Raw genomic sequence first — 27,260 nt, 5'->3', positions numbered from 1 at the left:
TAAGAAAAAATTCCATAGAAATAAAATTTTGAGAACATTTCTTATAGAAATAATATTTCGAAAAAAATTTCTATAGAAATACAATTTTGACAAAATTTTCTATAGAAATAAAATGTTGACAAAATTTTCTACAGGAATAAAGTTTTGACAAAAATTTCTATAGAAATCTTTGTTTGGTAGATTTGTGGTAATTTGTGGCAATCTTAAATTTTGTTAGATTTTTTTGGCACTAGTGGTAACTGTTGTTACGACACATTGTTAAAGATCAAGCCTTGCCGGCTTCTAATTTCCTAATCTAGAGCCACCAAAATGTCAAAATTATTACAAATTGTGTTGAATGAAAATGTCCCTACATTGTGGCCCTACGTCCTACAAGACGCTAAATATTAGAAAAACCTACATATAGGGAATTTCCCCTACTTCTAGCAACACTGGCTGTAGTTGATATTGCACCTACGGGGTTAGTATGTCACTAATATTGAGCCCATTATTAAAAAAGAGAAAATCGCCCAATTAGTCTGGGTAATAAATCCAAATTTTTAAAAATCGAGCAATATTCTTATGTATGAGCTACAAGTACGTATAAATACGATCGGCTAGTACATCAAAATTTGAAATTTGAGTAACATTGGTTAATAAATAAAAGTATTATGGTCAAATTTGGGAAAATTGAGCGATGCATATATATGGAAGCTATATGTTAATCTGGACCAATTTGCATAATATTTTGCGGGTTTGATTAATACCACAAAAGGTTACCTTGTGCAAAATTTGAGTAAGATCAGTTAAGAAATGAGGCCTCTATGGTCAAACATAAGGTTATGAGGGCAAATTTTTCAAAATCGGGCGATACATATATGGGAGCTATATCTACATTTGAACCGATTTCGATGAAATTCTGCACATACCGTTAGTACTATAGAGGACTGGATCTAGCCAACTTTGAGTAAGATCGGTTAATAAAAAAGGGTACTATGGCCAAATTTGGGAAATCGGACTATACATATATATGGAAGCTATCGTATATCGCAATCTGAACCGATTTCGATGAAATTTTGCACATACAGTAAGTGCTATAGAAGATTACATTTGGCCAACTTTGAGTACTATCGGTTGATTAATAAGGGTTTTATAGGCAAATTTAGAAAAATCGGGCGGTACATATATATGGGAGCTATAGCTAGATCTGAACCGATTTCCATGATTTTTTTGCACATATAGTTAGCGCTATAGAAGATTACATTTGACCAACTTTGAGTACTATCGGTTGATTAATAAGGGTTTTATAGGCAAATTTAGAAAAATCGGGCGGTACATATATATGGGAGCTATAGCTAAATCTGAACCGATTTCGGTGATTTTTTACACATATAGTTAGCGCTATAGAAGGTTACATTTGGCCAACTTTGAGTACTATCGGTTGATTAATAATGGTTTTATAGGCAAATTTAGAAAAATCGGGCGGTACATATATATGGGAGCTATAGCTAAATCTGAACCGATTTCCATCATTTTTTACACATATAGTGTTTTCCTTGAAAATAAGGTAGTTTGGTCAACATCTACAATCATTTTTTTTTTTCAAAAATTGCTCTTATTTTCCATTTATTGAACAATTTATCGCTTATCAACATTATACATGAACTCTTCATCGGGTTACTCCAGCGAGACTCGCTAGAGACCAAAACACATAGTTGTTATTTCACCCGTCTATGATTTGTGATTACACTTCCTTCTTAAATTTCTCAATTTAGAATACTGTACCTGTGGATGCTGAAGATCCAGATGCGAAAAAGCGCGATAATTGGGGAAATGATATCGAATTTTTAATGTCTTGCATAGCCCTCTCTGTGGGCTTAGGTAATGTATGGCGGTTTCCTTTTATCGCCTTGCAAAATGGAGGTGGTGCCTTTTTGATACCTTATCTGATAACGTTGGTGTTGGTGGGGAAACCCATATATTATCTGGAAATGATTTTGGGTCAATTTTCCAGTAGAGGTAGTCTCAAAATATATGACTATGCTCCTATAATGAGAGGTAAGAATTAAGAGAACATATTAAGATAAAAATAATAACGCATCTTTGTTTTTTTTCCAGGCGTTGGTTTTGGCCAATATATTGCCATATTTTTTATTGCAACCTATTATGCATCGTTGATGTCTCTAACATTACGATATCTGATCGATTCATTTTATGCAATATTACCATGGAGTTATTGTCGTGAAGAATGGGGTGATATGTGCATCGATTCCAAGTATAAAGGAGATATTGGTAAACTAACACTAATCGATGGCAATGGAATAAAGAAAACTTCTGCCGAGTTTTACTTTGTGTAAGTATCCTCTCAGTCTGAAATAAGGTTTCAACAGATCATTCGACATGAAGATTATGGTATTGGTACAAGGTTAGGTTAGGTGGCAGTCCGATGTATCAAGCTTACTTAGACTATTCAGTGATACCACATTGGTGAAATTCTCTCTTATCACTGAGTGCTGCCCGATTCCATGTTAAGCTCAATGATAAGGGACCTCCTTTTTATAGCCGAGTCCGAACGGTGTTCCACATTGCAGTGAAACCACTTAGAGAAGCTTTGAAACCCTCAGAAATGTCACCAGCATTACTGAGGTGGGATAATCCACCGCTGAAAAACTTTTTGGTGATCGGTCGAAGCAGGAATCGAACCCACGACCTTGTGTATGCAAGGCGGACATGCTAACTATTGCACCACGGTAGCTTCCAACTCATTGACAAGAGAGAAGGGATGAAAGATCGTTTGGCATAGTTACAAACCACAGAGTTGTGATGGTTATCATTAACAAGGGAGATGTGGACGGTATGGTTCTGGGGGGAAGTTAAGAACGCAATGTCTGGTGTCTACACACAGGTACAGGAAAACATTTCCCGGTCCACGTCCTCGACGCCAAGAGTCTAAATGGTATCAACAACCATTTAATTTAATCGTATTTGCGGAACATAGAGTCTCTGGGCTATGGATAAAGCAGCGTCGATGGTAATTGGTGAAGTTTTGGAAGGAGCCGCTTTGGAGTTAGTGAAGAAGACTAAACAGACTAAAGGAATTTAACCTTAAACCTCCAAACGCTGATTGGCAGGTTGGCCATATTTGCTTGTAATTCTCCCATCGAACATTTGCCATCATAACAGCCTTCTCACACCATAGACTTCCGCAAGTCTCTTAACGAGATGGCTGAGCAGTGCATTGTTCACCTAATATGAAACATACCAAGGAACTGCTCAGTCTAGGAACTAACCTACATATTCCAGGTGAACTAGAATCTGTTGGTAGACACAATTGGTAGAATTCTACCAAAAATGGTAGATTTTTTATTGTTTGGTCTACTGGTAAAATTCTTGTTGTTTTGGTAGATTTTCCAAATAGGTATTTCACAAATTTTCTGTAGAAATACAATTTTGACAAAATTTTCTATAGAAATAAAATTACGACAAAATTTTCTATAGCAAAAAATTTTTGACAAAATTTTCTATAAAAATAAAATTTTGACAAAATTTTCTATGGATATAAAATTTTTCCCAAAATTTTCTATAGAATTAAAATTTTGACAAAATTTCTATAGAAATAGAGTTGTAAATATACTCCCTTGTAAAGAAGTTCACTGTTGTTTAAATTCTCGTTCTCGAAATATTGGAAAATTTTAAATATAAAAATACAACTCAAAAAACAACAACATCTGTTTTTGTTCACATGACGAACAAAGCAAATATAATTAAAAGTTTAAAGGTCAACTAATTAAAACAACGAAATAAAATTTTGACAAATTTTTCTATAGGAATAACATTTTGACGAAATTTTCTATAGAAAGAAATTACGACAAAATTTTCTATAGAAATGAAGGTTTGAAAATTTTTTTATAGAAATAAAGTTTTGACAAACTTTTCTATAGAAATAAATTTTTTACAAAATTTTCTAGGAATAAAATTTTGACAAAATTATCTATAGAAATAAAATTTAGACAACATTTTCAAAAGAATAAAATTTTGAGAAAATGTTCTATAGAAATGAAATTTTGACTAAATTTTTTTTAGATAGAAAATATTATTCTGAAAATCCTATAGGAATAAATTTTTGACGAAATTTTCTATAGAAATAAAGTTTTGACAAATTTTTCTATAGAAATAATATCTTGACAAATTTTTCTATAGAAATAAAATCTTGACAATTTTTTTTATAGAAATACAATTTTGACAAAATTTTCTATGAAAAAAAATTCGACAAAATTTTCTATAGAAATAAAATTTTCATAAAATTTTCTATAGAAATAAAATTTTCACAAAATTTTGTATAGAAATAAATTGAAATATCAATTGATAAATTGAATTGAAATAAAATTTTGACAACATTTTCTAGAGAAATAAAATTTTGACAACATTTTCTGTAGAAATAAAATTTTGACAAAATTTTCTATCAAAATAAAATTTTGACAAATTTTCTATAGAAATAAAATTTTGACAAAATCTTCTATAGAAATAAAATTTTCATAAAATTTTCTATAGAAATAAAATTTTCAAAAAATTTTCTATGGATATAAAATTTTGACAAAAATTTTCTATAGAAATAAAATTTTGACAAATTTTCTATAGAAATAAAATTTTGGCAAACATTTTCTATAGAAATAAAATTTTAACAAAATTTTCTGTGGAAATAAAATTTTGACAAATTGTTCTATAGAACTAAAATTTAGACATAATCTATTATAAAAATAAAATTTTGAAAAATTTTCTATAGATATAAAATTTTGACAAAATTTTCTATTGAAATAAAATTTCGACAAAATTTTCTATGGATATAAAATTTTGACAAAAATTTTCTATAGAAATAAAATTTTGACAAAATTTTCTATAGAAATAAAATTTTGACAAATTTTTCTATAGAAATAAAATTTTGACAAATTTTTCTATAGCAATAAACTTTTGACGAAATTTGCTATAGCAATAAAATTTTGACAAATTTTCTATAGAAATAAAATTTTGACAAACATTTTCTATAGAAATAAAATTTTGACAAAATTTTCTATGGAAATAAAATTTTGACAAATTTTTCTATAGAAATAAAATTTTGACATAATCTATTATAGAAATAAAATTTTGACACAATGTTCTAAAGAAATAAAATTTTGACAACATTTTCTACGGAAATAAAATTTGGCAACATTTTCTATAGAAATAAAATTTTGACAAAATTTTCTATAGAAATAAAATTTTGACAACATTTTCTATAGAAATAAAATTTTGACAACATTTTCTATAGAAATAAAATTTTGACAACATTTTCTACGGAAATAAAATATTGACAACATTTTCTATAGAAATAAAATTTTCGACAAGACTTTCTTTACATTTTCTATTTTGACAAAATTTTCAATAGAAATAAAATTTTAAGAAAATTTTCTATAGAAATAGCATTTTGAGAAAATTCTCTATAGACGTAAAATTTTATTCTGATAATTCTATAGAAATAAAATTTTTACAAAATTTTCTATAGAATTATTTAAAATTTTAAATTTATTTGGGCAAAGCCCTTTAGTTGGATGTGCAGCTCTTTCGGAATTACCACATTCCTCATCAGCATCCTCTACTTGGAGTAAAACTATCAACCAATTATCAGAATAATTTCGGGTAATTCACTCAACCCAAAGTGATCTACACTTGAACCTTCCGAAAAAAGGTTTGGCTACTGCCTAAACAAATTTGCAAGCATATCTCTTTTCCTTTGCGAAACTCAAATCATCGATTAGAATGTAGTTGGCTGGGTTTGTTTTTGAGCGTGCTTCCTCTATCTTCATTCGTTTTGTTTGTTATTGTTGGTTTCTCTTCAATTATGTGGTAATTCCGAAACAGCTGTACATCCAACCATCTTGCAGTCTATAGGGCTTTGCCCAAATAAATTTGACAAGCATACTTTTCCTCTGTTGGTTAAGCTACACATGTAGTTTAATCAATGCATGGCTTTAAGCTCAGATCAAAAACAACAATAACATAAAATTTTATTCTAAAAATCCTATAGGAATAAAATTTTGACGAAATTTTCTACAGAAATAAAGTTTTGTTGTTGTTTTTTTATTTCAGCTTAAAACCATACATTGACTAAACTACAAGAGTAGCTTAACCAACAGAGGAAAAGAATGTTTGTCAAATTTATTTGGGCAAAGCCCTATAGACTGCAAGATGGTTGGATGGACGCACGTTTCGGAATTACCACATTCCTCATCAGCATCCTCTACTTGCAGCAAAACTATCAACCAATTATCAGAATAAATTCAGGCAGTTTATTAAACCCAACAAAAACCACACTTGAACCCTCCGAAAAAAGGTTTTACATTGATAGCCGGCTTATGCCGAAATAAATTCGAAACAAACATATCTCTTTTCCTATGCCACTGTCAAATCATCGATTTGAATTCACATGGCTGGGTTTATTTTGAGCGTGCCTCCTCTTCTTTTTCCATTTGTTTTGTTTTGTTATTGTTGGTTTTGTTCTTTAAGCATTGTTGTTGTTTTTTATTTCAGCTTAAAACCATACATTGACTAAACTACAAGAGTAGCTTAACCAACAGAGGAAAAGAATGTTTGTCAAATTTATAATTCCGAAACGTGCGTCCATCCAACCATCTTGCAGTCTATAGGGCTTTGCCCAAATAAATTTGACAAACATTCTTTTCCTCTGTTGGTTAAGCTACTCTTGTAGTTTAGTCAATGTATGGTTTTAAGCTGAAATAAAAAAACAACAACAATGCTTAAAGAACAAAACCAACAATAACAAAACAAAAGAAATAAAGTTTTGACAAATTTTTCTATAGAAATTAAATTTTGACAAATTTTTCAATGGAAATAAAATTTTAACAAATTTTTCTATAGAAATAAAATTTTGACAAAATTTTCTATAGAAATAATATTTAGACAACATTTTCTATAGAAATGAAATTTTGACAAAATTTTCTTTAGACATAAAATTTTATTCTAAAAATCCTATAGGAATAAAATTTTGACAAAATTTTCTATAGAAATAAAGTTTTGACAAATTTTTCTATAGACAAATTTTTCTATAGAAATAAAATTTTGACAAAATTTTCTATAGAAATAAAATTTTGACAAAATTTTCTGTAGAGATTAGAGGTGTGCACGTGGCACGAAATTGTCGTGACTCACTAAAATTTTCGTGACTCACGCGTGAGTCGTGAGTCACGCTCATGGCAACGGCGTGAGTGTGCGTGAACGTGATTACCAATCCAAAATGTTGTGCGTGAGCGTGAGTCACGAAAATAATATCTTCGTGAGTGTGCGCGAGTAACGAACTACGCTCACGAAAATAATCCCGCTCACGAACATAAAACGCTTAAGAGTTAAATTGTGTTACAATTTCAGTGACACCTAATGTTAAGAGTTTAATAACGCTTTCGATTTTAATCGTGCTCATGATTTCAGACACGTACCTCAGGCAAATTACTCATAAAATTATTCTTGAGTCACGACGTTTCTCGTGAGTCACGATATTTTTCGTGAGTCACAGTATTTTTCGTGAGTCACGACATTTTCGTGCGTGAGTGTGCGAGAGTACAAATTTTCTTTTCGTGAGTGTGTGTGAGACCTACCAAAAAAATCGTGCGTGAGTGTGCGTGAGTAAAATATTACTCACGTGCAAATCTCTAGTAGAGATAAAATTTTGAAAAAAATTTCGATAAAAATAAAAGTTTTTTATAGAAATAAAATTTTGACAAAATTTACTATAAGAATAAGATGTTGACAAAAGTTGACAACATATTTAAATAAATTAACACTGCACAATAAATAGAAAGAAAGCGCGAAGTTAGATTATGCAAATTATATATTAACCCTTCGTTGCATGATTTAATTTGAGCAAGGATAAAAATTATTTAGTATGTTAGAATTGTTGTATATGGAGTTATGATACCGTAAACCAATTTTCGTTCGATTCTGATCACTGAAGCAAAAGTTACGTAACATTGCATATATGCAATTTCATGCAGATAATCAATTTCTTTAGTCCACGTTGTTATCTCTATATATCACAGGTAGAGGAGAAAAGTGATGAGATAAAAGATGTTTTAAGTGAAAAATTTTATTGCTGGATGGGGAAAATGGAACATTTTTACTAAAAAAATTTGTTTTCTCGCCAAACATAAAATGTTTGCCAAAATCAGATAGCATGGTTGCGTCAAACATGTTACATGTTCCCCATCGAAAACTAACATTTTACTTCTGAAAAATTTTTGAGGTGATCATATTCCTTCTTGGGGTGCAATATTAAAAGTCAAACTCTTGGGATTCTAAATAATTTCTGCCTTTTTTGATGCACAGAATTTCCCAGTTTTGCATTTAACACAAAGGGATGTGAACATGGAGAACGCAATCCCATCACACAAAAAAAAATTTTTCTGGTTCAATCACGAAATTAATTGATCCAATTAATTTTTTAATTGAAATGTCTTCAATCACAGAAATGATAGTATCAATTAAAAAATTAATTGAAGGTCAATTAAAAAATTAATTGATCCAATTAAAAAATTAATTGATACTATTAATTTTTGTGATTGATTTTTGTTTCAATTAAAAAATTTGTTGAATCAATTAAATTTTTAATTGAATATTTTTTAAAACTCAATTAAAATTTTAATTTGAAAAATTTTCGTGAAATTTCTTTCTGTGATAGATGCGAGACCGTTTGCCGTTTACCATTGCACTGTTCCACGTAGAACAGTGCAATGGTCGTAGGGGTGACGAAACTTCAAACATAGGGAGTGACCCAAACAAGAAAAAGACTGGAGAAGTAGCATGCTTAAAGAAAAGAGGAACAGAAACGTCATAGCAATCATTACCTGATACCTAGAGTTGGAGCCACATCTGTGCCGAGTAAGAGCAGCGGATACTTGTGTATGCAGTCGATAAAGAGACTTTGGAACTCTTTTTATGTCAAATTCTACGCTTATGAATCGGATGATGGAACAAAGAAGTTGGAGCGTACCACGTGCTGAAAACTGGTTTTGGTATATACCAGCTTATATGATACACGGAAATCTGGACTCTCGTTTTTACTTAGAGTAGGTATAATGGCGACTTTTCAGTTAATTATGATACCACAATATTGACCTTTTGTTTATCACTGAGTGTAGTTCGATTCAATATTAAGCTCTAAAATTGTCACCAACATATTGCCAGGGGATAGACCACCGCAAAAAAATGTTGAACCCATTTAACCTATCTATCACGATGATATACGTGTAACAATTACAACCCAGCAGCTTGTATGTTATACGATTCTCCAATGATGTAGGGCAAGGATCAAATCGAATCTTCTTCTACGACCTCGATTTATATCAAACTCGGTGTTTAAATCTTCATCATCATCAAAATACTCGTCTTTATATTCATATTCGTCGTTAAGTTTCCTAGTAGTAACAAAAATTGATTGAATGCATGACATTGCACATATGCAATTATATGGCATATATGCAATGACAGTTCATATCGGCTCAAACGCATAAAATTGCAGATATGATATCATACATTGTAGAGCACTTGTAAATATAATTTGTATTATAAAACTATATACGTAGCGTTTAGAATAGAGTAAACTTTTCATTTTATATTTACATTTAAAAAAAATTGTAAGAAAGTTTCATAATATTAAAACAAATAAGTTAAATTTTTCGAGGTACTCAAAATGCTTATTTTAATTTCGCTTTATTTAAATGAAATTGTTACGATACTGGACAAAATCCTTATCAAATATAATCTAATCTTCCAAAATGTGAATAACAAAAAAAATTGTGGTAAAATATGTAAAAGAATAGGAGCTAGACAGGCAAGAAACTAACATTGCATATATGCAATGTCATGCAACGAAGGGTTAATTGTCCTCTGTAGTGGACCTAGTTATTCAAAGGGTTAATATAAATGTAATGAAATATATTCTTTAAAATAAATGTAAAAGTCTTTGTAAACGTTAAATTTCTCTAACAGGAATATAATCTTGCGTGAAAAGGACAACATCAATGATGGCATTGGAGTCCCCAATTGGACTTTGGTTGTTACATTGGCTGTTGCCTGGATAACCATATCAGCTGTGGTCTTCAAGGGTATAAAGAGTTCCGGTAAAGCGTCATACTTCTTAGCCATATTTCCCTATGTTGTTATGCTGATTCTATTGGTAAGGTCCCTGACATTACCAGGAGCCTGGGATGGTGTACTATTTTTCCTAAAACCTCAGTGGGATAAGCTGCTCGTTGCAAAGGTATGGTATGCAGCAGTTACACAGGTCTTCTTCTCTCTGTCCATTTGTTATGGTTGCATTGTCATGTATGCCTCGTTCAATCGTTTTCGTCACAATATCAGAAGGTAAGTAGAGAAGCATCTGAAAGTATTCAAAAAGGATGATTTGAAATGAAAATTTGTAGGGATTGTAATATCGTAACAACATTGGACACATTTACCTCATTGCTATCGGGAATAATTATATTTGGTATTCTGGGGAATTTAGCTCACGAATCAAATACCTCGGATATTAAGAGTGTTGTGAAAGAAGGTCCTGGTTTGGCTTTCATTTCATATCCAGATGCCATATCTAAATTTCAGGCGGTGCCGCAAGTAAGTACCCTAAGGAATACTTCGAAATGGAATTATATTTTTTTCTTTTTTCAGGTTTTCTCAGTGTTGTTCTTCCTAATGTTATTCATTTTGGGTGTTGGTACAAATGCTGGAGTCTTCTCTACTGTCATCACTGTTATATGCGATCGTTTTACCACGATAAAACGATGGATTGTCGTTGTTGTGATGGCTTTAATCTGCTATTGCTTCGGATTGATGTACATCACTCCTGGAGGTCAATTCATGCTGAACTATATCGATTTTTATGCTGTGACTCTCGTGGCTATTGTTTTGGCTATTTTTGAGTTGATATCGGCAGCTTGGGTTTATGGTACGATTAAATATTATAATGCTATACAATATCGAGTCATCGTACGGCGTTGATAGATTAATTTGAGTTGAAATGAAAAAAAATATACATTTACAAAGATACAGTTTCGAACTTCTCAACGGGAAAGGTATCAACCACTGAACTGGTACAGGAATAGTCTTCCCTGACACGACATGGACTCGTTCCCATGAACCAGTTTTGGAAAACCCCTTAAGAATATGTTTCGTTTTGAGCATTGGGAACCAATAAGATTTTAAAGTGTTTGTATGAATGCTCTTGAGAAAGCCTAATTAATTTTTACGAAAGTGGAAAAAATGTATTTAACCCTCTAATGTCCCATTTTTTCTGCTATCTGATAAATAGTCTAGGCTTACAAAAGCAAGAGAACGAAACAAGCAAAACCAATATGGTAAAATCCAGTGTATTCTGCAAAGTCTCTAGTAGAGTTTGGACGAAGTTTTGTTCTTATTTTACCCATTTTTCTTGTCTTTAAGTGTGTTCTACTAAAAGCGTCCCGTTTTATAGTAGACCGCCTTAAGGCAGGATTGCGCATTAGAGGGTTAATTTAATTTTTTTGAAGTAGGAAAATGCCTTAGGCACCTGACAGTGTATCCACCCGTGTGCCGATCTCCAATTGCCTACAGGCAAAAACCCACCCCTCTTCCCTGGGGGAGGTGGACCCCTCATAGTCCGTGACCATCTCTTTCTAGTCCGCATCCAGTTTCAATCTTACATTATTCATGTCGTAGTGTTCATGTCAACATTTTTCCTGTGTAGAAAGTGTTCTACAAATCGACCTTGCCTTCCAGTTCCTATCGCTCTGTACCATTTTCTAGATTATATTTGTCGGAGAGACATGTCCATTTTCATCTTCTAGCGCAGTCCGTCATTCTGCCCGCTGGCAACATCTACAAAATGTAAAGGGTGATACGGTCAAAATTTGGTCAAGGGAAAACGCGTGTAAATCGGTGAAATCGTTTATTTAAAAAATCAAATTAAAATTCTTTTTCAAGTTCAATTAGTATAAAATTCAGGAAAAATATTCAGTTAGGCTTTCGATTTTCCAAATCCGAATTGCCGGGCCTCACGCTTGACACCTGCCATCAGATTTTGTACAGCCACCTTGTCCACCTTCTTCGCCGCAGAAAGCCAGTTTGCCTTGAACTGCTGCTCGTCCTTAGCAGTTTTTTTGGTCTTCTTTAGGTTCCGCTTGACAATAGCCCAGTATTTCTCAATTGGGCGGAGCTCTGGCATGTTGGGAGGGTTCTTGTCCTTGGGAACCACCTGCTCGTTGTTGGCGGCGTACCACTCCATGGCCTTTTTACCGTATGGCAAGATGCCAAATCCGGCCAAAACAGTACGGAACAACCGTGTTTCTTCAGGAAAGGCAGCAGACGTTTATTCAAACACTCTTTCACATAAATTTCTTGGTTGACAGTCCCGGGAGCTATGAAAATACTGCTTTTCAAGCCACAGGTACAGATGACTTGCCAAACCAGATATTTCTTTGCGAACTTTGACGGTTTTATGTGCTTGAAAATATCTGCTACCTTTCCCCTTCCTTTTGCCGTATAAAACTCCTGTCCCGGAAGCTGCTTGTAGTCGGCTTTGACGTAGGTTTCGTCGTCCATTACCACGCAGTCAAACTTCGTCAGCATCGTCGTGTACAGCCTCCGGGATCGCGCTTTGGCCGTCGTATTTTGTTTATCATCGCGATTTGGAGTCACTACCTTCTTGTAAGTCGATAGTCCGGCTCGTTTTTTGGCTCGATGCACGGTTGTAGACGATACACCCTGCTTATTTGCGGCATCTCGGAGAGAGAGGTTAGGGTTTCGCTTGAAACTACCGGCAACTCTCTTTGTCGTCTCAGCGGCTACCGGTTTTCGATTTCCCCCCGATCCAGACTTCCTGGCTATCGACAAACGTTCCCCAAACACTTTAATTACATTTGTAACGGTTGATTTGGCAACTTTTAGCGATTTTGCCAGATTTGCGTGCGAGTAGCTCGGATTTTCGCGATGCGCGAGCAAAATTTTGATACGCTGTTCTTCTTGCTTGGACGGCATTTTGACAACTGAAGAGTGAATTCCAAAATCAAAATAGGAGCAACATTCTACACACACACACCTTCAAAATGAGGGGTGTTCAGGTTTTTTAAATGCAAAATTGAAAGAAATACGTCAAGTTTATATTGACCAAATTTTGACCGTATCACCCTTTACACCCTCAAAAAAAATCGCTTCTGTAACATATAACCCAAACACATTTTGCTTCAAGCATATATATTTTCAACATTGGTCCAAAAAAAAAATATTGTTCGTATTGTTCAAACATATTATGTTTCACTTTAGGGCATGCACTGAGAGAAAAGTTTTTAATGAAATTTTCTTTATGTGCATATATTTTTAAGGCGCCAATTGGTTACTTCCATTATTTTACTTGCAGCATACTCTCTAGGTCTCTCTTTCTAAACACATATATGTTTATAGGCTATTTCTAAATTAATACATGTTTGCATCTAAGCATTTTATATTAACAAACAGTTTATATCCTAAACATAATATGTTCTAACATATTAACATCTATATCCCAAACATGTTATGCTAATTTATGAACATTATATGCTTGCACTTAAAAATATTGCGTTAAAAATTTGAGTTCCAAACATATAATTTTTACACCCAAACATTTGAAAAACAGTATTTTTCTTCCGTGTATGTTCCTCATCATTTGCGACCTCTTCCTCTTAGTAAATACAGTTCTCTGAGCTGCCTTTCCCCATACGCTACAGATACTTTCGAAAGTATTCGTGACCAGAGAGAATCTGGGTCATGTAGTAAGTCACTTACCTATATATTCTTTCTCGCCATAACTGTATGCCAGTTATGAGTCATCTGCACTTTGTTCCGTTCCTCCATCGTTCCTGCCATCTATCTTTGATCTCTTGTTGAATGTTCGGTATAAAGTCCGTCGCAAGACCTTTTTGCCGCTCAGTCGCGTGGAGGTCTACTGGGATCGTTCCTGCTATCACTAATGAGGCTTCCCCCGAAATCGTTCGGTATGCTGAAGTGATTCTCAGAGCTGCCGTTCTATGTACTGAAAGCAGCTTTTTCGCCCCAGTCCGTCTTCATAGAGTCGACGACCAGATCTCACATCCATAGAGTAGTATAATTTTAGTCATATCCATGAGTATCCTTCCTCTGCTTGGGAGGGGACCTCCTATGTTTGCCATCAGCCTGACCAGTCGCGATGTTATCGTAGCAGCTTTCTCCGTTGCGTACTCTATCGGTTTGGATTACATAAGTATCGAGTCCAACCTTAGTCCCAAGTACTTGATTGGCTGCTTTGTTGGGATTACCATGTCGCCTATGTGCATCTCTATTTCTAGAGGCAGATGCCATCTCGTTAATAGTAGCAGTTCGGTCTTTTGCATGGCTAATTTTAAACCATGCGTCTCTAACCAGTCTTTCGCACGTATCATGGTTTGGCGAAATTTGTGTTGAACCTCTTCAGTATTTTGTGCTTTTATCACAGCGACTATCTCATCAGCGTAGCCAACAAGGAATGTATCATCTGGTATGGGTATCTTCAGTATCTCGTCGTATGTTGCGTTCCAGGGATCTGGTCCAAGGATTGAGCCTTGTGCGGCACCTGAGGTTACCTCCATTCTTCTTAGGCCCTGAAGAGTTTCATACATCAAAATTCGGTCCTTGAGATAGTCTTCCAATATTCTCGTCAAGTATTTTGGCTCTAGGGTGTCTATTAGGTCTGTCCATTTGAGGTTGTCGAAAGCGTTCTTAATATCTAGTGTCGCCAGTAGAATTATAGATCTCTGCTCCAAGTGTCGATTTTCCTGGACTAAATCCTTATTGTCTCGCGGATAGACCCCATCCGTCCTGATAGCCGCGTCAATTATTGGTTTGATAAGCCGTAGTTTTCCAGCTGTGTCCAGCATGCACAATGGTCTGTACGACGATGGCGACGCTTGGTCGCCCTTGCCCATACTGATAGGAACTATTCTTTTACATCTACATACATGTATGCCGTCAGAACCAGCTGCCTTTTTGACCTTAAGGCATTTGGCGGCATTTTGCAGAATCTTCCTTCCTCTTGGATCTGTAGTTCTCACTCCCCTCTCAATCGTTCGTGAGTTAAAGTCCCCCGCCACCAGATCGTGTCTGATTCATGAAAAGTCCGAATTCCTGGAAGTGAGTGATGCTATCACTAGGTGTTAGGTATCAGTTTACAATCGTATAGTTCGCAATCTGCACCGAAACTAATGGCGATTTCGATTAGGAAAAAAGGTGCAACATTCTCGAAATTGATTGCAACATATCAAGGACACTGTCATAGATTTTGGATCCTTTATACCTCACAATATTATAAATTAACAATAACTTTAGAATTACACTATCATTTGGGCGAAATGCCAATTAGGGAAAAAGTTGTGTAACACCAAGGCAACATATTTTTTGCGAATCGAAAACGCCCTAAGTCATTGCCGCGTCCATTGTCCTTTATGGCTGGCCTACCAGTTGGAGACCATATTCAACTTTCTCCTCTTTCACAATCTGGGGTAGGAGAGCATATTCCTCCTTTGATCTGTGCATGTTGGCCAGCAAAATCTTCACTACGTGTTACTTGCATTGGGATTACAGCTACGAGAGACCGACATGTGATCTGTTGCTTTGCTCTCTCTCTTAGAAACAACGTTTAACGTCATCATTGTACTTCATACGACCGTTGGTCCATCCTATTAAAATCCTTGTCTCCTTGAGAAGCATATTTGCTTCGGCTACTGGGAGTGAGACAAAGGCCCTCTTTTGTACTCTGAAGTTTATCGCCGTAAGTCGTATAGTCATGGCTTCATTAGGTGTCTATGCCACTTTCCTAATAGACTGTCTTACTTCTCCTTCTGTTGTGAGTCCTGGAACTATATTGAGGAGTTCGTCTTGATAGTCTGTATAACGATCGTATCCTTCAGTGTGTCCGTTGTAGTCTCACGGAAGGGAGCCACCGTGGTGCAATGGTTAGCATGCCCGCCTTGCATACACAAGTCCCACGATTCCTGCTTCGACCGAACACCAAAAAGCTTTTCAGCGGTGGATTATCCCACCTCAGTAATGCTGGTGACATTTCTGAGGGTTTCAAAGCTTCTCTATGTGGTTTCACTGCAATGTGGAACGCCGTTCGGTTTCGGCTATAAAAAGGAGGTCCCTTGTCATTGAGCTTAACTTGGAATCGGGCAGCACTCAGTGATAAGAGAGAAGTTCACCAATGTGGTATGACAATGAACTGCACCGAAAAAAAAGTTTACTATTTTTTATGAAAAATGAACTAACCCATAGTAAGAATGACCATGATTTGGCGCCAAAGATTTTTTTCATCTAGATAAGTTCATGATTTTCTTATAAATTAGTTCATGTATTCCATCGTATTTTAGTTCATTATTACTACGCTGTGGGAAGAAAGCACTTACACTCATTCAAAATATTCCTGCTATCCGGAAAAATGAACAATTTTTTGGGAAACCTGAATCAAGAAATTGGTTTGAAATAAACTGTTTGTCAGTATAATTTTCAAAAAAGTAGAGAAATTGAGGAATTAAAGGTACAACAAGCCTATATACAACAAAGAAATTTTTCGTACAAAACAAGTCAATTTTCTATAACCACCAGTATTTTATTTCAAAAAATTATTATTATATTACACAAAACTATGGCTTATGATATACAATAAAGGAAATATTTTTATTCGTACGTTGGATGCAGTTACTTGTCGGTAGTTAGTAATTGCTTCTTCAAAAGAGTAATATTCTATGTTATTAGGACTAAACTAATTAATTTAAATTTCCATGTTTTCTATCCATATGAAAGATATATGTGGCATAAGTTGCTATATTCATTGAATTGTTGTCCAATTTCATCGATTTTGGCTAAATTTTGTTGGGCGGATTTGTCTTACAAGTATCTGAAATTGCAAAGTTATACAAAATATAAGAAAAATATGATCAAATTCTATCGTTCATATTGATTTTTAACTTACGGGTTTCAAGAGTATTTCCTAGAGCCAATAAGGATATCAGCTTAGTTAGCATTAAACAGTAAGAATATTCAAAAAAAAAAAAAATACCATTACAAGACCTGTGTACCTGCAAGTGAAAATAATTATTTTTAATAAATTGAAATTTTGGTTTTATTAAAAACGAACAAAATACCGTTTATAGAAAAACTTACCACATTGAAAAATCCATCCAGTAGGTACATTATTGGAATCATATCCATGGACTAATGGGACGTTATTGAAATTATTCTCAGAATATATTTGAAATAGAAAATATTATAAAATTAGGCATAATTTCCACTTGTCAGTATAGCATTTAGTATTTAAGGTTGATATTAAATTCGAGTTTAGCGGCTAAAATCGCAATTTTCATGATAAGTTTTCTTTAATAATCCATTATAAAAACAATAATCTTTATAAAAAACTTGGTTTGCGCTATTCTCCATCAAGTTATATTTAAATTTGTATCGAAGACGTATAATTTTATACTTTTCTTATTGATTTATTTTTAATTTTAGCGGCTAAACTCGAACTTAGTACTCACCTGTAGGAATTGCTGTAACATAAAAAATATATCCAGATGTAGAATAAATATAGATCATCCTATTACCACTCATGTTGTATATTTTTTTATGTAAATCAATTAAAAATCCGCACTAATTTTAAACTATTAACAGAAATATACAGTTCCTTAATCTGTTATTTGTTTTTATCAATAAAAAGCGTTTTTGATTTTTCTAACATCACATCATGCACTTCTCAGTTTCTAAAATGTTTCGAAATAAATGTATGTATTTACATAAATAACCACCAATACCGAACGTACAATTTTGCAAAATTAAATCCACGTGTACACTTCATAAATGCATCAACAGAACTGAATGCAGCAATAAAACTCAAAGACACAAATAGTCATAAAGGATACATACCTGCCGTAAAGAAAGACAACTCCACACACACACACGATCCCTTTCTGATCTCGCTATTGCAAAAAAACAACTCTCACCACAAAAGATACCAACAACACACAAGGAACATTCCATTGTCTTTAGAATCAAAACAACCAACAACAACATAAATGACGCAATAACAAACACAAACAACCATAGGAGATATACACAAAATGTCTCTAAAAATTCCCTCACATGATGCAATGATTTCATTACTCTCTTCTCACTTAATTTTCCAGTAGCACGTTTATTGATTAGTTGGAATTCTATCTATAAGTTAAGGTAAAATATATACCAAATTTATGAGGAATCTATAAAAAATGATATACACCCGTCAAGGATTATATTAACTACTTTTTATTCTACTTTATCTACAATTTTCAATGTGAGGAAAAACACTCCAACTTATAATAAAAAGGGAAATAATCTGTAGGTAGCCATCATACGAATCGGTAATGTCGTTAAGTTAATTTTTACTACAAAAATACATACAAATTTTTTTCTTAGTAAATTGTCCACATTTCGTAGTAAGATTTTTATATTGCCCATGTATTTTTATAATAGAATAGAATATAATAGAATTTACTGAATTTTTATAAGTTTTCCTTTAGCTAAGTTAATTTTCGTTGTGGTTACGAAAAATGACTATATTACAGTAAATTTGTTGAACTATGTGAAAGTTCAAATGGTCCTTAAATTTACAAGACACTTTTTTTCTGTGTGAATAGTCTAAGTGAGCCTGATACATCGGGCTGCTACCTAACCTAACCTAACCTAGTCTCACGGAAGGCTTCTTTGACCCCCCTTTTCCCATCACTAAAATAATGGAGCCAGCCTTAGTTTTCCTAACGGCTCGGACTGCTACCTCTGCTTCGCTTGGATTTACCGTATCTCTCAAATTTTTAAAACGTCCGCATAACTGTGCCCGTCACAGGACTTTATAACGACGTCATCGGGGCGTTACCTTTGGTCGTGTTTTGCTCTTCATGTTCTCTCCTGAAGCGCCCAAAAGTTGTATGTCTGAGGTTTTATATACGCCCGCAGGCGCCAACTGTTCATTCGATCTATTTTTAGGTTTCTTTCCTGGGTTTGCCTCTGCTGGGCTGGGTGCACTTCTTTGGTTCTTGGGGTCTGAAGTGTTGGGGCGTCTGCCGCAAGATTAAATTTAATTTAAAATTTTAAGACCAGAATGCCTAATTCCTACCACTGAAATTACATTGCATATTTTTCTCTAATTTCCAGGTGTCAAAAATATTTGCCGCGATAATAAATTTATGCTCAATGTCAATACCTCAATATACTACCGCATATGTTGGTCAATTATTACACCACTCTTCATGACGGCGATTTTAATTTACATGCTGGTTGAATATGAACCTCTTCAATATAATGGCGTGCTTTATCCTGAAGAATTATACAGTAAACTAAATGATTTTTAAACGATTATTTTATAATTTTCTAATGTTCTCCTTTATTTCAGTTCTTGGTTGGTGCTTAACCGCTGTTGGTTTAAGTCAATTATTATTATGGGGATTTTATGCCGTACACAATGGGCGACCAGAACTTAGTTTTGGAAAGCGTTTCAAAAACGCATGCAAATCATTACCAGATTGGGGTCCTCTTGATCCAAAGCATTTGAAAGAGTACCAACAATATGTGGCCGAACATGAAACACTTGCAGTGCAAAAGCATGGATTCTGGGAAAAATTCTATGATAATATATTTGGGTAAAATAAATATAACTTAAAATTTTTTTAAGAAAAAACTAGTAGGCTTTTATCAAACTCAAACAAAACCCAGGTGAGTTGTAATGCTAAAAACTGGTTATCAAAAGCACGTATTGCTAATTCTCAAATGGTGAACTTCTCTCAATCGCGGTGCATTGGTTAGTATGACGGAACACTAAATATCTTAGTCGCCCCAGACAAATTTCACGCCAATTGTTTTCATTGACAAATCTCGAGTCAAAAATGGGAATGGGGGAAATTTTTAGCACTGCCAATGGTTCAGCCTTAATTGGTAATTAAAAAATATTTCTTGTTATCATTCCTCCCTAGCGAGAAAATCATTTTTGAAGTTCTTCATATCTTGAGTCTTATCAATAAAAGCGAACAAAACAAGTACAAGAATAACCTTCAAATTAGGAATTTTTTTCAGGGACACTCATTTAAGGCAGATGTGATCGAATGAATTGACCTTAAATAAAATAATTAAGGGAACTGCGATTTCAAATTTAGTTGGTATTCGCAACAACTATACTTCCAACAATAATTTATACGCGAATTACATTAATTTGTTTACCATAATTTCTTGGAAATTTATCGTTGAAATATTTTTTGATTTCCATTTTATCCACATAATGTGATGTAGCAGTTTAGAATTATTTTCACAATGCGTAAAAATGCCTCACAGAAAAATTTGTTTTTCTGATTCAATCACGATCAATTAATTATCCATGTAATATTTTAATTGAAATTGCTTCATGAAAATTATAGTATCAATCACAGAATTAATTGGAAATAAAAAACAAGTATATACGGCCGTAAGTTCGGCCAGGCCGTAGCTTATGTACCCTCCACCATGGATTGCGTAGAAACTTCTACTGAAGACTGTCATCCACAATCGAATTACTTGCAAGGTATCTTAAAACTTCCCAACACTGTAATATATACCACATAGTCCATACGTGGTATATATTAAACTAAACAAGTATATACAGCAGTAAGTTCGGCCGGGCCGAATCTTAAATACCCACCACCATGAACCAAATATTAGGGTTTCCTTTGAAATTTCAGGAGGGCTTGAGGACACTTCCCGAAGATAAATTTAAAGATTTCACCTATGAGGACTATATCAGATTCTGGATTTATGAGAACCATTTTTGTTTGAGTTTTAGAGGTATCATTAACATCTCTTGTAAGTGTGCAAGAAAATTGTAAAATAACGTCTTGATTTGAAATCTGAAATCTGTAGATTCACCCGAGAAGTAAAATCTGGAAATTTTAAATTGAGTTTCAGGCAATTTTCATGATCAGTGCGCCTTCTATACCCTCAAGAAGTGAAGCCGGTCTATATGGAGGCATTACCAAAAGGACCGATAAAAACTTAATCCGATACACGTTTTTGTGAGCCTAAAATACGACAATATTTACAATATCAGGCAAATCGGATAAAAACTACGGTTTCTAGAAACCCAAGGAGTTAAATCGGGAGATCGTTCTTATGGGGGCTATACTAAAATATGGACCGATACTCACCGTTTTCGGCACACCACTTTATGGCCCGAAAATACCTCTAGATTTCCAATTTCAGGCAAATTGGATAAAAACTTCGGATTCTAGAAGCCCAAGAAGTAAAATCGGGATATCGGTCTATATAGGGGCTATACCAAAACATGGACCGATACTCACCATTTGTGGCACACCTCTTTATGGTCCCAAAATACATATAAATTTCCAATTTCAGACAAATTGTATATAAACTACGGATTCTATAAACCCAAGATGTAAAATCGGGAGATCGGTCTATATAGGGGCTATACCAAAATATGGACCGATACGGACCATTTTCGGCACTCCTTTTGATGGTCCTCAAGTACCTCTAGATTTAAAATTTCAGACAAATTGGATAAAAACTACGATTTCTATAAGCCCAAGACCCCAAATCGGGAGGTCGATTTATATGGGGACCATACCAAAACATGGACCGATGTGCACCATTTCTGGCACACCTCTGGCACACGGTTCTAAAGTACATCTCGATTTCCAATTTCAAGTAAATTGGATAAAAACTGCGGTTTCTATAAGCCCAAGAAGTAAAATCGGGAGATCGGTCTATATGGGGGCTATACCAAAACATGGACCGATACTCACCATTTTTGGCACACCTCTTTATGGTCATAAAATACCTCTAGATTTAAAATTTCAGGCAAATTGGATAAAAACTACGATTTCTATAAGCCCAAGACCCCAAATCGGGAGGTCGATTTATATGGGGACCATACCAAAACATGGACCGATGCTCACCATTTTTGGCACACCTCTTTACGGTTCTAAAGTACCTCTCGATTTCCAATTTCAAATTGGATAAAAACTGCGGTTTCTATAAGCCCAAGAAGTAAAATCGGGAGATCGGTCTATATGGGGGCTATACCAAAATATGGACCGATACTCACAATTTTTGGCACACGTATTTGTGGTCCTACAATACCTCTAGATTTCCAATTTCAGGTAAATTGAATAAAAACTGCGGTTTCTATAAGCCCAAGAAGTAAAATTGGGAGATCGGTCTATATGGGGGCTAACCAAAACATGGACCGATACTCACCATTTTTAACACACCTCTTTATGGTCATAAAATACCTCTAGATTTAAAATTTCAGGCAAATTGGATAAAAACTACGATTTCTATAAGGCCAGGACCCCAAATCGGGAGGTCGATTTATATGGGGACTATATCAAAACCTGGACCGATATAGCCCATCTTCGAACTTGACCTGACTGCAGACAAAAGACGAGTTTGTGCAAAATTTCAGCACGATTGCCTCATTATTGAAGACTGTAGCGTGATTACAACAGTCAGACAGACAGATAGACGGACATCGTTATATCGTCTTAGAATTTCTCACTGATCAAGAATGTATATACTTTATATAGTCGGAAATCGATATTTCGATGTGTTACAAACGGAATGACAAACTTATTATACCCCCGTCACCATTCTATGGTGGTGGGTATAAAAAGGCCAATTAAATACGTATATAATTAAGAAATAAAATTTTGACAAAACAAAATTTTGACAACATTTTCTATAGAAGTACCATTTGGAGAAAAAAAATCTATAGAAATAAAATTTGGAAAAAATTTTCTATAGAAATAAAACTTTGACAAAATTTTCTGTAGAAAAAAAATTTTGACAAAATTTTCTATAGAAATATAATTTTGACAAAATTTTCTATAGAAATAAAATGTTGACAAAATTTTCTATAGAAATAACATTTTGACAATGTTTTCTATAAAAATAAAATTTTGGTAGATTATTTTTGGCTCGAGTGGCAACCATGATTATGAACCGATATCATATGCTGACACCACGTACCAAATTTCAACCGGATCGGATGAAATTTGCTTCTCTTAGAGGCTCCGCAAGCCAAATCTGGGGATCGATTCATATGGGGGCTATATATAATTATGGACCGATGTATACCAATTCCCGCATGGTTGTTGGATACCATATACTAACACCACGTACCAAATTTCAACCGGATCGGATGAATTTTGCTCCTCTAATAGGCTCCGGAGGTCTAATCTGGGGATCGGCTTATATGGGGGCTATATATAATTATGGACCGATATGGACCAATTTTGGCGTGGTTGTTAGAGACAATATACTAACACCACGTACCTCTAAGAGGCTCCGGTGGTCAAATCTGGGGATTGGTTTATATGGGAGCTATATATAATTATGTGCCGATGTGGACCAATTTTTGCATTGTCATTAGAAAACATATACTAACACCATGTACCAAATTCTCTTAGAGGCTCCGCAAGCCAAATCGGGGGATCGATTTATATGGGGGCTATATGTAGTTATTGACCGATATGGACCAATTTCTGCATGGTTGTTAGAGACCATATACTAACACCATGTACCAAATTTCAGCCGGATCGGGTGAAATTTGGTTCTCTTAGAGGCTCCGCAAGCCAAATCGGGGGATCGGTTTATATGGGGGCTATATGTAATTATTGACCGATATGGACCAATTTCTGCATGGTTATTAGAGACCATATACTAACACTATGTACCAAATTTCAGCCGGATCGGATGAAATTTGCTTCTCTTAGAGCAATCGCAAGCCAAATTTGGGGGTCCGTTTATATGGGGGCTATACGTAAAAGTGGACCGATATGGCCTATTTGCAATACCATCCGACCTTCATCAATAACTACTACTTGTGCCAAGTTTCAAGTCGATACCTTGTTTCGTTCGGAAGTTAGCGTGATTTCAACAGACGGACGGACGGACATGCTCAGATCGACTCAGAATTTCACCACGACCCAGAATATATATACTTTATGAGGTCTTAGAGCAGTATTTCGATGTGTTACAAACGGAATGACAAAGTTAATATACCCCCATCCTATGATGGAGGGTATAAAAATTTGCAATTTTTCTAGAATGGATTTGGCATTTTTTTTCGACAAAATTTATATAATTTGTACCTTTTTCGTAATTCTTACTCTGTTTTTAAACCAATTTGAAACAAAAACGTTAAAATTAAAAAAATGCGAGTTATAAAAAATTGAATAAAAAGCAATTCCCGTTTAGTTAAAATGAAGAACATCTTTGGAGGGAAATTGTTGGAAGTGATTTTAAAGTTGTGCCATTAGAACAACTTCCAAATTTTTTGCTGGGAAGTTCGTGCATTTGTATGTAGCGCCCAGAAGAAGCAGTCTCAGAACCAACGTTTAGTTGGGTCTACCATTTTTGGTAGAATTCTACCAAAAATTTTAACCAAATTTTCTATAAAAATAAAATTTTGATAGAATTGTCCATAAAAATAAAATTTTGAAAAATTTTCTATAGAAATAAAATTTTGACAAAGTTTTCTATAGAAATAAAATTTTGACAAAATTTTCTATAGAGATAAAATTTTAACAAAACTTTTTATAGAAATAAAGTTTTGATAAAATTTTCTACAGAAGTAAAATTTTGAGAGAATTTACTATAGAAATAAAATCTTTACAAAATTTTCTATAGACATAAAATTTTAACAAAATTTTTTATAGAAATAAAGTTTTGATAAAATTTTCTACAGAAGTAAAAGTTTGAGAAAATTTCCTATAAAAATAAAATTTTGAGAAAATTTTCTAAAGAAATACAATTTTGAGAAATTCGATTTTCTATAGAAATACAATTTTGGCCAAATTTTCCAAAAAATAATATTTTCTATAGATATACAATTTTGACATAATTTTCTACAGAAATAATATTTCGACAAAATTTTCTATAGAAATAAAATTTGGACTAAAAATTCCTATACAAATAAAATTTGGACAAAATTTTCTATAGAAATAAAATTTGGACAAAAATTTCCTATACAAATAAAATTTGGACAAAATTTTCTATAGAAATAAAATTTGGACAAAATTTTCTATAGAAATAAAATTTGGACAAACTATCCTATAGAAATAAAATTTTGATAAAATTGTCTATAGAAATAAAATTGCTGACAAAATTGTATATATAAATAAAATTTCTAGAAGAATTGAAGAAGGATAAAAATCTGTTCCAAATTGCTTCAGAGTTAAATAAAAATAATAATATTAATTCAACTTATTTATTATTTAATTACAAGGTAAATTTAATTGATTTAATTAAATATTAATTGGCATGATTTTTATTTTAAGTCAAATCTTAGAAAATTTTGATTATTATATATCAGTTGATGACATTTTTATTAATTCTAGCAATTGATTTTTTAATCTATCTGTTATTCAGCATCAATCAATTTTTTAATTGGAAATGTTGGATGATTTGCTGGGAAAGATATATTTACATTCTTTTGGTAGCACACATTTAGTATCAAGGAAGAAAATTCAAGTATTATTTTATTTTAGATCCACAACCAGATGTTTACAGAATGTCTATACGATTTAAATATTATCTACTACCCAGCAAAAAAAATTGGAAGTTGTTCCACAAACATTTCTTTTAAAGCCCATCCCAGAATCCCCCATCAAGTTTTTTCAACTTAGGATGCAGTCCTTTTGGACAAGTCCACAAACATTTCTTCTAAAGCGCATCGTGGGATTCCCCAATGATTTTTGTCCACTTCCGATGCAGTCCTTTTGGACAAGTATTAGAAAGAATGCAATCAGGCTATTTTAAGTGCAAATTTTAAACAATTAAATTTTACAAAAAAATAGAAAACTAATAACAAAACGAAAAAAATAGAAAATTAATAAAAAATATAAAAATAATAAAAAAATAAATTTCATCCCCGCTGGGATTTGAACCTGTGCCGATTGACTTTTTCGCTTCCATGGAAGTTCTTTTGAGAAGGTTTTGCAAATTACGAGAATTTTTAATTTTTTGTTGATTTAATGGAAAAATATATTTATACGAAATATTTGCCGAAAATAAAAAATAAAAACGATGCATGACATAAAAAAATAATTTTTTAGAAAAATATTTGATAAAAAATTGCCGCTGGTGAGATTTGAACCTGCGTTTCTTATTTTTTCGTTCATACTAATAAAGATCATCTCGAGAAGCAATTAGAATGTTATTCCTTGGAGTCGTATTACGATCATATCACAAACATTTGAATTGACCTTTCGACGCTTTATCTTCAATGGCGTTTGTGGCTGAGTGTGCTAAGGCGTTCGGTTATGGTGCCAGCAAACCCAGGTTCAACCCCTGGTCGGAGCGGAAAAGTTTTTCAAATTGTAAATTTTAGATAATAGGAAAATAATTGTGTATAAAACATATGGATGAAAAAAAAAGTGAAATTGGTTGAAAATTTTTTTTTTTCGCTTTTTAAATTTCTTCATTCAAATTAACTTCCAGGGCACAACTTCTAAAGCAATGCAAAGGGTCCAAAAAGGGAGTACTTCCGTCCTATGACAAGCCCATGTAAAATTCATTGGAGATGATCCAAGTTTGCACTACTTCCGGATCATAGATTGGGGATCCAAACTACTTTTTTGGAAGCTCTTTTTTTGCTGGGTACCTATGCAATAATTTGTACCAAACGTATGGAATTATTAAAAACCGGAATACATTTAAAAAGATACTAGAAAACTAATAAACTTACGCTAATTAAGATGACGTTTTATTGTTTATACACTTCCAGACACAGAGAATTGATGAATGATATCATAAATTTATCATCTCCTTATCATTATTCTTCAAAATGGTCTCTAACATTGAACTTCACTGGAACAGTTCATCTAAACGATGAGTTTATCAAGAAAATTTATCGACGCACAGTGTTCCAAACCGGAAATAATTCTGTAACTTTGGAACGGATAAAGATATCAATTTTTTTCTTTGTAAGAAAGCTGAGGTGTTTTCCATAAAAAATGTTACGACAGAAAGAATGTAGGTGCCTTTTTCGAAAAAAAAATTCGTTATTTTTTTAAAATTCCAAATTGTGGAGTCTACAACTTTTAATCTAAAGCACATAATTTTTTCTTTAAACTTATGTAGAATTTTGTAGAGAATGTAATTAAGAAATTACAACATGGATTCAGGTTCAAGGTTCAAAATACTGA

At 33.6% G+C, this 27,260-nt stretch overlaps 1 protein-coding gene across 1 annotated transcript; it reads left to right on the top strand.

Annotated features, from left to right (window-relative positions):
- The first annotated feature begins 1,760 nt into the window (after window positions 1–1,760).
- On the top strand, window positions 1,761–27,260 carry LOC142239662 (sodium-dependent nutrient amino acid transporter 1-like). The gene is made up of 9 exons (XM_075311450.1): window positions 1,761–2,037; window positions 2,098–2,332; window positions 10,015–10,389; window positions 10,449–10,638; window positions 10,693–10,969; window positions 19,225–19,401; window positions 19,463–19,709; window positions 26,840–26,999; window positions 27,240–27,260. The coding sequence occupies exons 1-9, from the start codon at window positions 1,830–1,832 to the stop codon at window positions 27,258–27,260; spliced, it is 1,890 nt and encodes a 629-aa protein (XP_075167565.1). The 5' UTR covers window positions 1,761–1,829.

This window comes from Haematobia irritans, chromosome 5 (genome assembly GCF_050003625.1).
Source record: "Haematobia irritans isolate KBUSLIRL chromosome 5, ASM5000362v1, whole genome shotgun sequence".
Lineage (NCBI taxonomy): Eukaryota > Metazoa > Arthropoda > Insecta > Diptera > Muscidae > Haematobia > Haematobia irritans.
The sequence above is the reverse complement of the archived record's forward strand: the minus strand, read 5'-3'. Positions and strand labels throughout refer to the sequence as shown.